This window comes from Antechinus flavipes, chromosome 3 (genome assembly GCF_016432865.1).
Source record: "Antechinus flavipes isolate AdamAnt ecotype Samford, QLD, Australia chromosome 3, AdamAnt_v2, whole genome shotgun sequence".
Classification (NCBI taxonomy): Eukaryota; Metazoa; Chordata; class Mammalia; order Dasyuromorphia; family Dasyuridae; genus Antechinus; species Antechinus flavipes.
The window spans coordinates 500,082,427-500,096,874 of NC_067400.1; the positions used below are offsets into that span (position 1 = coordinate 500,082,427).

The 14,448-nt window shown below is 32.0% G+C and overlaps 1 protein-coding gene across 8 annotated transcripts in view; it reads left to right on the top strand.

The window, feature by feature from the left end:
* The first annotated feature begins 29 nt into the window (after window positions 1-29).
* The window catches only part of GRIA4 (glutamate ionotropic receptor AMPA type subunit 4), a 485,575-nt gene continuing 471,156 nt past the window's right edge, over window positions 30-14,448 (top strand). For 2 of the 8 annotated variants that reach the window (XR_007952112.1, XM_051986912.1), the window contains exons 1-2: window positions 703-1,089; window positions 2,370-2,528. Coding sequence is in view for 7 of the 8 variants with exons in the window: in XM_051986912.1 (XP_051842872.1) it covers window positions 1,002-1,089; window positions 2,370-2,528 (247 nt within the window). In the remaining variant the exon portion in view is untranslated. Of the gene's footprint in view, window positions 428-700; window positions 1,090-2,369; window positions 2,529-14,448 lie in introns of those variants that run through there. The other 6 variants (XM_051986908.1, XM_051986911.1, XM_051986910.1 and 3 more) reach the window with 6 other exon arrangements.

The following is a 14,448-nucleotide window of genomic DNA, read 5'->3' on the forward strand; positions in this document are numbered from 1 at the left end:
CTGCTTCTGCTGTTCCGGCTCCTGCTCCTGCTTCTGCTGAGTCGGAGGGGAGGACTTGTCAAGAAAAGGAGAGGGCGAGAGGACGAGGTCGAGGGCTGCAGGGTGGCTGTTGGTTTAGTCTCCGAGGCTGCCAGGATGCAGCCTGAGGCTCAGGGGGACAGTATGGGGAGGTCTTAACCTCCCCAGCCCTAAATTTGGGCTACCTGACCTTGCGGGCAAGCCTATTTCCAAGTAAGCGCTGCTGAGAAGCTCTAGAGACCAGGAAGGAGGGAGACAACCAGAAGTGGGGCGTAGAGGGGGGTGGGGTGGGTATATTCTAAGAGCTGCTCCGGCTGCGGGTTTGCTGTGGAAGCTCAGTGAGTGTTAGAAGAGAAGCCCAGTGTCCAAGCTAACAAGGGAGGAACCAAACGAGGAGTGGGGCGCTCTGGTGAGTAAGCAAAGAGACAAAACTGGGTGGTGAAGACGGCTTGCTTGAAGGGGGTTACACTTAAGATGTGAGTGGGAAAAGGGTGGAGATAGTCTGGGTTCGTGAAGGAGAGGGGTGGAGGGGCGTGCGTGTGAGTATGTGTGTGTTCATGTGTACGCGCGCGCGCGTGTGGCGCGAGCGTGTGCGGTAACTGCGCCTGTGTATGTGTGTATGTGATAGAGTGAAAGGAGAGCGGGAGTGAGAGCAAGGGGAAAGAAAGATATAGCGCATGTCTCATCTCTCAGTGCAGCCACTAGACGCTCCCACCACCACCTAACTCCACCATCTTTTGCATGTGCAACATTCACTGCCGGACAGAAAACCTCTCCAGGGCGATGGAGACTGCGGGAAAAATTCGGCAGCTCAGAATGGATTGCTAAGGGAAGGGGGGGGGAAACAATTACCTCTCTTCGTCCGTTTAAAAAAAAAAATTCCCCTTCTGTGTGGTTTGTTTTTAGCGCCATCCTCCTCAATGCCTCTCTGAGCAGCATCTGAAAGAGAGAGAGAGCGCGCCAGAGAGAGAGGAAAAAAGAAGATGAGGATTATTTGCAGACAGCTTGTCTTGTTATTTTCTGGATTTTGGGGACTAGCAATGGGAGCTTTTCCAAGCAGCGTTCAAATAGGTAAGCTTTGCATTACATCTCTCTATGCATGTGGCAAGTGGGGCTGATTTTCGAAAGTCAGTTAAATGAGTTGTTGATACGGGATTCAGGAAAGCCTTGGGATACGTCGCTCCATACCTCTTTTTCTTTTTTCTTTTTCTATTTTTCCTTTCAAGTTTCCCCCTGCAAAAACAAAGCTGGTTTCTTTTATAAAGGTTTAAATTTAACTCATCAGTTACAGTGTTTTCTCTTCACCCCCATTCCTACTCCCCTTATCCCTAGATCTCTACCTTCTACCGAAGTCACTTATGAATGGTTAGAACAAGTTAGAAAATATCTTCATGAGGTTCATTTAATATTATTTATTGTTTCTCCTCATCTTTTTCCTTGGTCCTTGGGGTTAGAGGGGTATCGAATTGTTTTAAAAACCTGTTTTTCCCTATGCTGGACGTTGCAGTTGCTTGCTTGCCGTTACAGAAAAGATCACTGTGAGGGAAAACTGGTCTTCCCACCCTATCTCAGCTTTTTTTTTTTTTTTTTTTTTTGCTAGATTCACTGGTTCTAAAGTTAGATCCTCTTTTCCACCACCCCTTTCCCCCCTTTTCTGATTTTAACCTCCCCTACCCCAATCCCTCATTTGATTCTAGGGACCCTCTCCCATTCTTGTTTCCACTTATTATTCTTCCTTCCTGTCTTTTAATGGGACGCAGCTATTGAATTTCTTCCAGCTAAGCTCAGCCCTACCACTGCATCATTTGTCGTGGACTGTGTAAAAGAGGTAGCTAATTAGACTAGTCCATGGGCTTCAGAGAACAAAGTTCATTTTTTTCCCTTCCTTTTCTCTCATCCCCCCTGTGTCAACATAGTTCCTCCATGTCTTGGGTTTTTATTTTGTTTTGTTTTGTTTTTTAAATGGGAGCTCTTTTTCCGTTAATCTGCATGCCACTTAGTCTGAGAAAGCAGGATGCTTTAGCTGATGAAGCAGTGTGCTGGGAATCATGGGGAGAGAAGGAGACAGAGAAAGGGAAACACTAAATGGTCTCAGAGGTCATGGTGGTCATGACAAATTGGGACAGTAAAATATGAGAAGCCCCCAAGACTGAAATACAAAGAAGTTGAGGAGGGACAAAAGCCAGGCACCCAAGATAGTAGCAAGAATGAAAAAACAGATCCCTGTATAAAATCACTACTTACTTGTGAAGAGCTTTGCCAGTATTATGCCTATGGTAGGTATGGTATTTTAAAAAAAAAAGAGAAAAAAAATTCAGCGTGCTTTTCATGCTGTTTTTTTTTTTTAATAGGTGGTCTATTCATCAGAAACACAGATCAGGAATATACTGCTTTCCGATTAGCAATCTTTCTTCATAACACCAGCCCCAATGCATCGGAGGCACCTTTTAATTTGGTTCCTCATGTGGACAACATTGAAACAGCCAACAGCTTCGCTGTAACAAATGCCTGTAAGTAAATGTGCACTCAAGAAGTTATAAATTAAAATGACATTAAAACATAACAAGGAGAGGGAGGGAGAAAGAGAGAGGGAGGGAGGGAGGAAGGGAAGTAGAGAGAGAGAGAGAGAGAGAGAGAGAGAGAGAGAGAGAGAGAGAGAGAGAGAGAGAGAAGCTACATAAAATCAAAGCTTACAAATCTAGTTTAGTTCCTAATGTGAGTAAGCTAGTGTATGTGATCTTGCTAGCTAAGAGAGTGAATTTGCTTCTTACTATTTCATTGTTATTCTTTTGGTTGAATGATCTGTATTTTAATAGGGTGAATTTTGTAAGAATATATAGATATATTGTTTTGATTTTTTGCCAGTTTCATTCTTTCTGCCTGCTTTTTGACTGGGTAAAAATCTCTGTTATTTAATAATGACATGTATAAAACTGGTGAGGCAAGGTAAAGCTTCTTTTAGTGAGAAAAGAGAAAGGTAAGCAGTAGTGTAGAGGATATATATTTGAGTAGGTTGACGCTGCAGTTGATCTGGTGATGTCACTTGAGACTGCCCTGCTCTTATATTCTGGGTTGTAAATGTCTCTTACTATCAGACAATGCATACATCCTTTGAATATGTCTCCATGAATCTATACATTGGTGCCAAATCAAGTTAGGATCTGATCTACTTGAATTCACACACAACCCAAGTAAAACTATTATCTTACAGAATGATATTAAAATAGTGACTTCACCAAATGCCATGATGAAACCATTGTGGAGTTTTAAAGAACTTGTAGTATTGCTTAAAGCATATACTAGAATATAGTAGAAATAAATTTAAAACCCTTAAGCTACCTATCAAAATACATATTTATTACTCTCTTTCAATATTAAGTGAAACATATTCATTGAATCTCATGCTAGATGGAAGATAACTTTTAAATGTTAATTTATGGGATTTTAATATAGAGATCAATACTTTGGCATAATGTTCTTAGATTATTTTGTAATAAATATGAATTGTTCTTACAGAATTACATATTATACTTGTTAAGAATCATATTTTGCTATTTTGAAAATGTTCAATGTGAACTTTAAGTAGGTCATTTAAAATAATATTTCAAGTTTTGTGGTCATTTCTTTCCAGTTAAGATGCTTTCCTAAAAGTAGAACAAAAAACTGAAAGTTTTTTGGGGGATTTACAAAAATCTTTAAGCCACTAGTATGTTTAATATTTGCTCCCACATTTTAAATGTGTCCAGAATTTGTCCTGAACCCATATATTTTATGACTTTTGTTAAATCGCTTTTGTGTAATCATGAAATTTTGTTTAATGCTGGAACATTGCTTCGTTAGTAGTTTGCAACATTTGGTTTTTTTGCACACTGACACCTCTCTTTTAATTTTCAATAATGTTATATTTCCCATGAGCCCTTATTCCTTGCCAAGTATTTTATTAATTATACTTTGTAATGATATCACTATCAAAGTAAAGGATGAAGGGGCTATTAATTTAAAACATTTTAAAATATACTTCAATTGAAAACTAGACAGTATACTTCTTTAAGTGCATCATTCTTTTTTCAGTCAACATTGTTCATTAGTGTTAGTTGCTGACACAATTTTTTAAAGGTAAAGACTATATTAAAAATAATTCTAAGTATAAACATTTAATTCATCTTTCCATTTGAATATAAGCAACTCAATAAGAATTTTTCTTAACTTGGCTTAAGTTTCTGTTTATATATATATATATATTTTTGGTATTAAGATATGATGCTTGGCCAAATAAATAAATGTGTGTGTGTGGGGTGTGTGTGTGTGTGTGTGTGTGTGTGTGTGTGTATGTGTGTGTGGTGTGTAGGCTTCAAAATAATCTAAACAATACAATTTTAAATTTTTTTCTAAGAACTGATAAATAACATTGTGAGGGCTCAATGCATTTACACTATTGTTTTCTATCATGTAAAATATAAAGCCTTAAACTTATCTTTCCCTTTGTCGCTTTCTAATTGATCTTAGTTTGGACTATTTTATCAAGTTATATATGTTCCTTCTATTGTGTAAACTTTAAAAAGTAGAACTGTAAAAGCTGTGTATTAGCCAACATTTTATTTGACCATTGCCATTTGTAATGTTTATATGATACTTGAGAACTCTGAAGTATCATTGAAAATTTTAAGGAACAAATAAAATACTGCTTAATATATTTTTCATTAATTTGGTAATTATCTAAAGTGAATAGAAATAGTATAATATATAGAAAACATTATATAACTTACATTTCTTAACACATGCTTAAGAAATCACTCAAATACAGTTATATTATGTTTTTTTTTTGGTAGGTGGTGAGAGAAAAATCCAATAGAATGAAGTGTTATTATTCTATTACTTTCTTATGCCCATAGGTATAACTTCTGTGTATTTAACATATATGTTACAGAAATATTTGATGCTACAAATATGAACAAATTACTTAATAAAGCATAAGCAAATTGAGTGACAAATGAACATGTTGACCATCCTTAAACTATATCTAAGTCGAATTTTACAAAAATCAATTGTCAGATTGCTTGAGGTTACCAGTACCCATGTGATTTAAATTTGCTGGGTTGACTGGCCAAATGCACAGATGTATGTGATTTTCCAACCTGATTAAAAATAAATAGTAAGCAATAATTATATAGCAACCCCATATATCAAACACTATGCCTTTGGGTATAATGGAGTGAAAACAGGATTTGAAGAACTATTTGGTAAAAATTCTTTTGGAACACACATTCCTCAGAATGATAGCTTAGAGATCCTCAAACTATAAGACCTAAAATGAATATTCATGTCAGGTCAAACATAATGACCTAGGACATTATCAGTTAGCTTTATTTCCATTATTATTTCACTGCAGAGGTTACTTGTAAAACAGCTGCATCTGGTCTGCCTGTATATTAGAGACCTTAAACAGGGAAGCTTTCCTTTAAAAAAAAGAAAAAGAAAAAGAAAAGAAATGTGTACTAGTATAAAAAATCAGGTAAAGTGGAGAATATTTTCTCAAAAGTGTTTACTTTCTCTTATATAGAAAGCATTGTTTTTCTTGTATTATGATCAGTTCAATGATCTCTCTAGAAATACTTTGAGAATTGTATGCAATTCTATTAATACAATTTACAGAGTAACTCAACTTAATTGCTTCCAATTCAGCATGTTTTTTATAAGGTGTGAATTCCTGAGAAACAGCCCATTTTAGCACATAGATTTTTTAATGGTTCAATAATATTGATTTGATTTGTGTCAGCTGCAATTATCTTTTTTCCTTCATCTGAATTTTATTTCTTTTCTTTTTCTTAAAATTATTAACATTGTTTTAAAATTTAGTTTTAAGAAATTGAATTATTTTAAAATAAAGATGATACAGAACTAGGATCCATTAAAATAAAAATGAAGTTTATGTGAGTCAGCACTGGGTGTGCTTATAGGGATGTCCACTTGTGATTAAAGGTCTTCCTTCTACATGACATTGCTCTGGGCTTGATAGGCTAAAACTAAATAGCTTTTTCTTTGGTTGAATAGGAAATACTTCCTTAGGTTATGTTATAAAGCACTTTTCTATTTTCTTTTCTATACCACTATTCCTTGCGGCCAAAATGAATGTGCTGATTTTACATGATGTATCTTTTGAGAAACATTTGAAGTAATTGCTTTTACTAGATTCTTTTCTGTAATGTATTTTTATTAAGTGAATTAATACAGAGTTTTTGCCTATTTTTATGGAGCTTAATATTAAACTACAAGCAGGCATGCCCATGATATTGAATTACTTTAGTCAGCAAGTTCTCTAAAGAATGGAAATCTTTGCTTTTTTAGATCTTTGCAATATCAACTCAACTTCATGTAGAATTTTAATCACATTTTTTTAAAGATTAAAAAAACATTATTTAAAAAGGCAGCTATGTGTTCCTCTGATTCTGCAAAACATATTTGGATATTAAATAAATCCTTTAATATACCCTCCAAGGAGCATTATCAAGTAAGTAATAACAGATGACAGAACATTTGGAAATTGTTACTTGATAAGACAATAGAATAGTATGGTGTGCCAGTTTCATTAAATACACCAGTAGGCCTCCTTATTTTATCTTATCTTTTTTTATGCTATTTGTAAAAATGTTTTTTTTTTATTTCCTTTCCTTAAAATTTTCAACTCCCTATTCACAAAAGATGCTTAAATGATTATTCTGAAGAATCACAAATAAAATAAGTGCAGAAGTAGTAATGTGACATTCATTTGTAGAGTTACAGTAGCCATAAGTGAGTACATGTATTCACATAAAATAGTTCATTTTGTCATTGTAGCCAAGGAACTTGTCACTTATTACAATACATTTCTAATATGAATAGCTATTCAGTTACTATAATTGGTCTATGCATGCCAGTTTGTGTCAAGTGGAACACTACAAATTCCCTGGATTTTTATTTATAGGACTTATGAAGAACTTAGTAGGCACTCAGCAAACACATGTAGATTTGAATTAGACTTCATTAAGTGTAATGGTGGCAATAATCATTAAATAGTTCTATATGCCTTTGAATATTTCTCACATTTTTTAAACTCTTTTTTAAAATCACTAAGTTTCTACATTGGGATTGTTATTGGAAGTATTGTGAAAGAAAATCTAAATTAATGACACCCTTAAGATAATAAATTTCAGCAATTTTTCTGTGTTGAATTTTCTGTGTTGTTTTTAGGAGATAATTTAACCCTTGTTTTACTGTTAAGAGCACATCATTTTCTAATGAAACTAACCTTACTGAAATTCTACCAAATAAATTTTTATACTTTGCTCAATAATTTTGTTAACACAATGTAATTAATGTTTACATAATTTGTTATTTGTTGATTATTATTTATCCCTTTCTAGGCATAAAGATTTTATTTGTCCTATTTCAGTCTAAGCATTATCTTAATTAATATATGATAGTTGCTTCTCTGAACTTTTCAGCAATTTACTCCCTATAGGACATAAGAACAATCACAGTTCCTTAGTTTATTTTTTTATCTGATGACTACACAATTGTATTTATGGTAAAATGTATATATATATATGTATATAAAATCGGTTCATGGAGTGAGGAAAGAACTAAATTTAAAAACATATTTATCTTGTTTTGTAGTAAACAAGTTGGAAATAACATGGAAATTAATAATTAATAATTTGGGCCCCCAAATCAAAAGAGTATAGATTTACCATGACTAGTAAAGAGTTTTCTGTAGAGTGAACTGATAGGAAAGCTATCTGTTGGCTTGAAATAATGTGTTCATCTGAGAAAAATTTTACTTTATTGGAGTTATTAAACTATAACCCCTAGAGCATTATTATGAGAGACAAATCATTTTTATCCTTCGTTGTAAGATTAGTAACAAAGATCCGGTTTCTACATTTCTGCTACAGAAATTCTTGAGAAGTTTTTGGAATTACCTCATTCTCATAGTGCTAGGAAAAACTGAAATTGAACCAAGGTGTTTCAAGAGTTGTAATAGCCATATGTTGTGTATCTATTAGAAAAGTTCTTTGATTTCAGTTTTTATATATGGATTCTTCCAAGTTCTGTTCCTTCCCCTAAGGAAAAGGAAAGTCTCAGATTTGGCATTTAAAGCCCTTTACAATCTGACTCCAGATGTCCATTCTTTTCACATGTCAAAAGTATATAATTTTTTATATACTTTACATTTCAGTCAAATTTAAAATAAGCAAAATCCAAGCTTTTGATTTTGATGAGTACTATCTACCTCACTTGTTAGAAGTTTTAGCTTCATAAATAGCTTGGGTCATGCACAACATCTTATATGAAACTCTTTCTAGCTTCAGTAGTTACTAGATTGTTAATGCTCTGTCCCTCCTATTATAACCTATATATCTGTTATAATATTGTACTCTCTTCCCCAAAGTGAAAGATTGCTAGGGCAAAGACATTTTTTTTCCCCTTTGTATACTAACCACCAGCAATCTTACACATACAAATTGCTTAACGAATGCTTATTGGATTAAATTAGATTGCTCTTAAATTTAGTGTTTCTGTGTCCTACTTTGTTCTCTATCATATTATAGCACATGTATCTGTGAATAACCATGCATACATATTTACATATATGTATATGTGTTTATATACATATATATCTATATATATATATATATCTACACAAATGTGTATTTAACTTTATGAAACATTAATTACATTGAAATTGCATCAAAAACTAATTGCACTGAAAAAGTCAAAATGAGCATGAAGTCTATTTGAACTAAAAAAAAAGAGCTACTTATCTATCTGTAATATTTTGAATAAAATACTACATGACATATCTAGGTAGCCTTTTCATAGATTATATGCCAGTGAATAAAATGGATTGGATTCCTTTTAGAGACTGAATTATAAACTTAAATACATATTCATATTTCCTACCTGTCCTGTGCATGTTTTAAAATAATTTCCGCATATGTTATTTTTTTTTCTTTTTAAAGTATACTATGTATTTTGGTATTCATTACAGCCTTGAGAAAAACAAATCTGAAGCTCATGAAAAAGTTTGAACTTTTAATATCACATAGATTTTATTAATACATTAAACTTTTATATATTGCCTTCATATACTGCTACCTATTACCTTTTTCAAGAAACTTTTAATTCTAAGTTAATCTCAACATTTCAAAGGATATTTGAAGACTACAAAATTTGGAAGGGAAAACTAGGATGGTAGTTTTCATCTTTACCATCTCAAATATATTTTCTTTTCTTTTAAATAAATTATTATGTGTATATCTGTCCTAATTAAAATGAAAGAACATTTCTATATAAACACAAAAAAATCTTAGTTGACTCTTAAATACAATAAGTAATTGCTTAAGTGTTTTATTCTACAGTTTAACATCATCATTTTAGGGGCATGATAAGACTTTGTGCTTGGAATAGTGGACATATTTTTATACTCTCTAGATTTAGGGTGGTGGCATAGTATATTAGGAGAAGGAATTTTAGGGAAAATGAAATGAAAGACACTCTGCTTTAGCTCCTCTGATCATGTATAAAAATATAGAGATCTTTAATTTGAAAAATCTTTCTTTGCACTCTAGTGTTCTCTCTAACTGTTGTCCTAAACTATTCTTTACTGTTATCAAAATGTTCTATTCTCTATTGATTCTATATTGACTATCTCCATGTCTTTACTGTCTACTTACTCATTGCTTAATCCTATGTGATATGGCTTCTATAGTCTAATGAGCATGTTCTCATGAAGATCATCATTGGCCTAACTGGTTAATCCAAAATTCTTTTCTCAGTGCAAGATCGTTTGATTTGTTTGCCATCTTGGCTACAAATAAGCATTTCTTTTCTAAAACTCTGCTACTTTGATCCTCATGACTCTACACCTAACTCTTCTTTTATAGAATATCAGCATTAGAACATACTCCAGCAGTTAACAAATCCAAAACATACAATAATAAGAATCAACAAATAACATATCAACAAATAGTCATCTAGCCTTCCAATGATGGTGAATATACTTATTCCACAAGGCATTCTAATTTTGGATATTTCATTTTTTGTCTTTATATCAAACTTGTTTGCCTCTTTGTAACGTCTATTTATTGCTCTTATTTTCTTTGCAATCAAAAAGAATAAATCTAATTCCAGACCCATGTAATGGCCTTTCAAAATATTTATGATCCATTCTGTTAGCTTCTTTTTTTCTTTTTTCTTAATGCCATATGTGGTTGTTCAACAAGACTCCATCATATTCTTTCTAAATACCATTGATTTGTCGATTCACACAGAAAACTTCTGATTCAGTGTCTTTAGCTAAAATCTTTTTCAAAAATCCTCTCACCTATTGAAATCCTGACACAGACTTTTGTTACCTATGATGTTAGCTATGCCTTTCAAACTTTGTATTATAAATATATTATCTGTTTTACCTGACCTCATTAAAAATCACCTTGAATTGTCCAGAGCCTAAGAGCCCAAGGATAGATCGCTGAGTACTAAACTATTCCACTACAGTTGTTATTATTGAGTCATTTTAGTTGTAAATGAGTTTTTGTGATCTCATTTGAGGTTTTCTTGAAAAAGATATTTGTGTGGTTTGCTATTTCCTTTTCTAGCTCATCATTTACCCTAGACAACTCCCTCAATTAAATATTTATGTAGCCAATCTTTTGGTCTTCATTTACCCAATTACTACTTCATCTAATGGATCTGTGATTTAAAACATATGTCATGACCTTTGCTCTGTCTATAACATTCTTTTGATATGCCAGTCTAGTTAACCTGTCTTTAAAGTGAATGAGGTTAGTTTCATTTTGATGAAGATTAATTGAAGCACTGGATCTTGAGTCAGAAAGATTTGGTATCATAATTTGAGTAATAGTATAATTTATTTCATGCCAGAACAAAGCTGAAGAAAATCAAATGTAATAAAAGTAGATCTGTCTAATTGTATCAACCATATATTTGTATTAATAGGCACTTCATAAGTCTATGGTAAAATGATAATTGGTATTCTTAATGATGAGCTGGAATACTGAGTACTTTTAAGATTCTGAAGTGTCTCCTAAATTACCAGAAAAAGCATAATATTAATTTTAAACATTATATTTAATTCTTTGAAAATTGTTAATTCAGGTATAGCAATGACATTAACTGGAATTGAATTAGAATTATATCCATAAAGCACACATTTTGAAACTAGGCCTTCAATTAGGATATCTACCACCAGATGGTACTGCAGACTAGTTCGGTTAAATAGCCTAGCAGTTCAGCTGTGCATTCAGTGGAGTTTCTTGAAAAGGTCAAAGATCATTCCGTTGCAATAATTTAAAATAATTTAAAAATATTTTATTAATTTATTAAATTTAAAAATAATAGCATTTATTTTTATTTTTATTTATTTATTATATATGTATTTATTTTCACTCTGCAACAGATGAATAAAAATCCAACATATACTTGAAAGAAGATTACAAATATTAGAACTCTAGGCACAATGTGACACTTTCTCACTAAAACAAAAACAAAAACAAAAAACACAAAATTATCAATTGTTCTTTAATTCAAGTAATTATCTTTATAATTAACCCAAATGGCAATAAAATATGCATTATGAAATAAAACTTGTTACCAACAAATTCTTGCATGCTAAAAGTTGAATATAAGACATTAGGACCATAGAATCATAGATATTACCAAGAATATCATTGCCAAAACAGGAGGCAAAGTAATTATGTCAACAAGACTAGAGATGCAAAAGACTGGTTAGTCCATTAGGTGATATGTTAAATTAACCTAAAGTCAATTAATAGCCTTTTTGGGGAATAAAGAGAAATTTGAACTGTTGTTACAGAAGGATTTATTAGAATAGTAAAAGTAGAAGCCCTGATAGCTTACATATGATCTAACTAGATAATAGAAGGCTCTCTCTCATCAGTGCGGTTATTATATTGGTGTTTAATGTATGAGTTTTTGTGGCAAGAATTGGGGATCATTAAAAGTGCCACACAATTTCTAAATATGGTACAAAAAGATCTCTTATTTAATTTTGGACTCATTGTCCATCTACAATATTTTCCCAAGACTTACCTAAATGGGCTGCCTGTCTTAACTATTTATTCACTTGTCTTTTCTTCTGTGATTTGCCAAATAATAGTTTTTGAATGACTACAGATTTTATTGAAGAGACTATAGTATTCTAAGGCTCAAATCAATGATAAAATGTCAATGATATAATGTCATCTGTAATTAGTAGTACTTGTAGAAACTTGCTGTTGGTAGGGGATTATTCTTTTATCTGGACTATTTAGGATATCTCCCATGATTCAGATGAAAATTGAAAGTTTTATTAGTTATCATAATATTTTTAAATGGGATCGATTTTATTAAAATTAAAAAATATATATCAATTAAGTATAACATTTATATTTTATTATGATTCTTTTTTGGCCCTTTCTCCAAATAATTTCTTTTAGTGCTATACATGTTATTGAAAATTTTTAAATCCCTTTATTCCAGGTGGGGAAACTTTTCAACATATTGATAATTTAAGTTTTTTAATTATTCATCAATAGATGGACCCTGCTTCAAAAATATTAAACTTTATCACTGTATGTATAATATTTTCTTTAAAAACCCTCAAGATAGTATTTTCTAAATGTTTCTAGATAATTGTTTCTGAAACCATTTACAAAACCTCTATGACACAAATACAACTGACTTTCATTGTGACCCAAACCTGTTTTGTTTCAGAAATAACTGGTTTTGAACCAACAGAATAAGTTTTTTTAATGTCTTATGCTTTTGTGTGTGACATCATGAATCAGTTGATTTTTTACTTCTGATATTTATCTAGCATTCAGAAGAGTGCCTTGAAAATATGGCCTTGCAATAAATGCTTTCTGAATTATTTTCAAATGTAACTCTTTATTTAATAGTTTTTTCTTGTGTTATATTCCCTCTTATGTGTTATATTTTCTCTTATGTGACTCAAGCAATGAATGGGAGACAATGAAAAAACACTGAAATTCATAGGACCTAAATATAAGTCCCTATTGTTGTAGTTTCTAACTATGTAGCTTTAGATAAAGCACTTAATTTACTAGTTATGTGATCCTGAGCAAATCACTTAATTTGTTTTGGCCTCAATACTTTATAAAATAGGGACTTAAACTCAATGCCTCAAAGATTTCTTTCAACCCTAACTCTGCAATCCTGCAATTTGATAGTTGAATACATTACTATTACACTCCACTTATTCTAAATAACTATAAAATAATTTTATTATTATATTTGGTAATTATATTTCCTAGCAGAGCCAAATCAGTCAGGCTCTTCAATCAAAGTCCCATTTTCCCTACCCATAAATTGGAAGAAACAACAATTATATTACCTTTCTTATAAAATTCTGAGGATTTTATGACAAAATGTATAAAAAGCATATTGAGCTATGTAAATGATATCTGTCATTAATTATTATTTGTATTAATGACTAATAACCAAAAATTCACACTGTGAATTAGCCTATCCTAACTCCCCCATTTTTTTTACTTCTAATTGGCACAATATTTTTTAAATGATTAAGTTATTTCTTTTTAAAAATGCTGATATTTGTGATTTCACTGTTGGACAGACTACATATTATTTTTATAGAAATATTATTTGATTCTAGAATGTTAAGAGCCAAATAGACCAGACTTTTCTTAACACTTGATTTTCAGTTCTGCATAAATAACATGCATTCTCTCTTAGATTTTGTTGGATATACTTTACAAGTGCTAAATAAAACCCTGTCTTGAAGACTAATTGTTTGAATTAAAAAATGTTCCAGAATTCTTAAAGTCCTTTGCAACAGATTTTTTTAATCGATCTTCCAGTATTGTCAATATCAGATCTGACTGGCATCACTTTTATATTGAATAGATTACATAAACATTAGAATCTTTGCCTCCAATAATTTAAAAATCTTTGGTTTCATCAGTGTGGAAACTCCCTCCAGAGATGTAGATTGTAACCCTTTGGGCCTTAAAAGACCATCATCTTGATTATTTTTGCAACTGTTGTGGGGCTTTGTTTTTGTGATATATGACCTATTGTGAGTATTGTGAGGATTTCACTACTCTGGTCTTCAGTTACAGATATAAACTACACTACCATGCCTATTTTTTTTTTAATAATTAAAAAAAAAGAAAAAGTCCCCAAGATATTTGAATTGAAGTTACATCTGAACTGGACAACTTGCCCAGAATAGGAAATTTTTAAGAATGTATTTGATTTAATTACTTAAATTGCTTGCTGAAACACTTGTCCACATTAAGTAAGTTCAGTTCTGCCTGAATATTGAGAACCAGACTCCACTTTAGCTCCCCTTTCAAACTTCCTTTTATTGCTGAGTTCACCTGTCCTAAC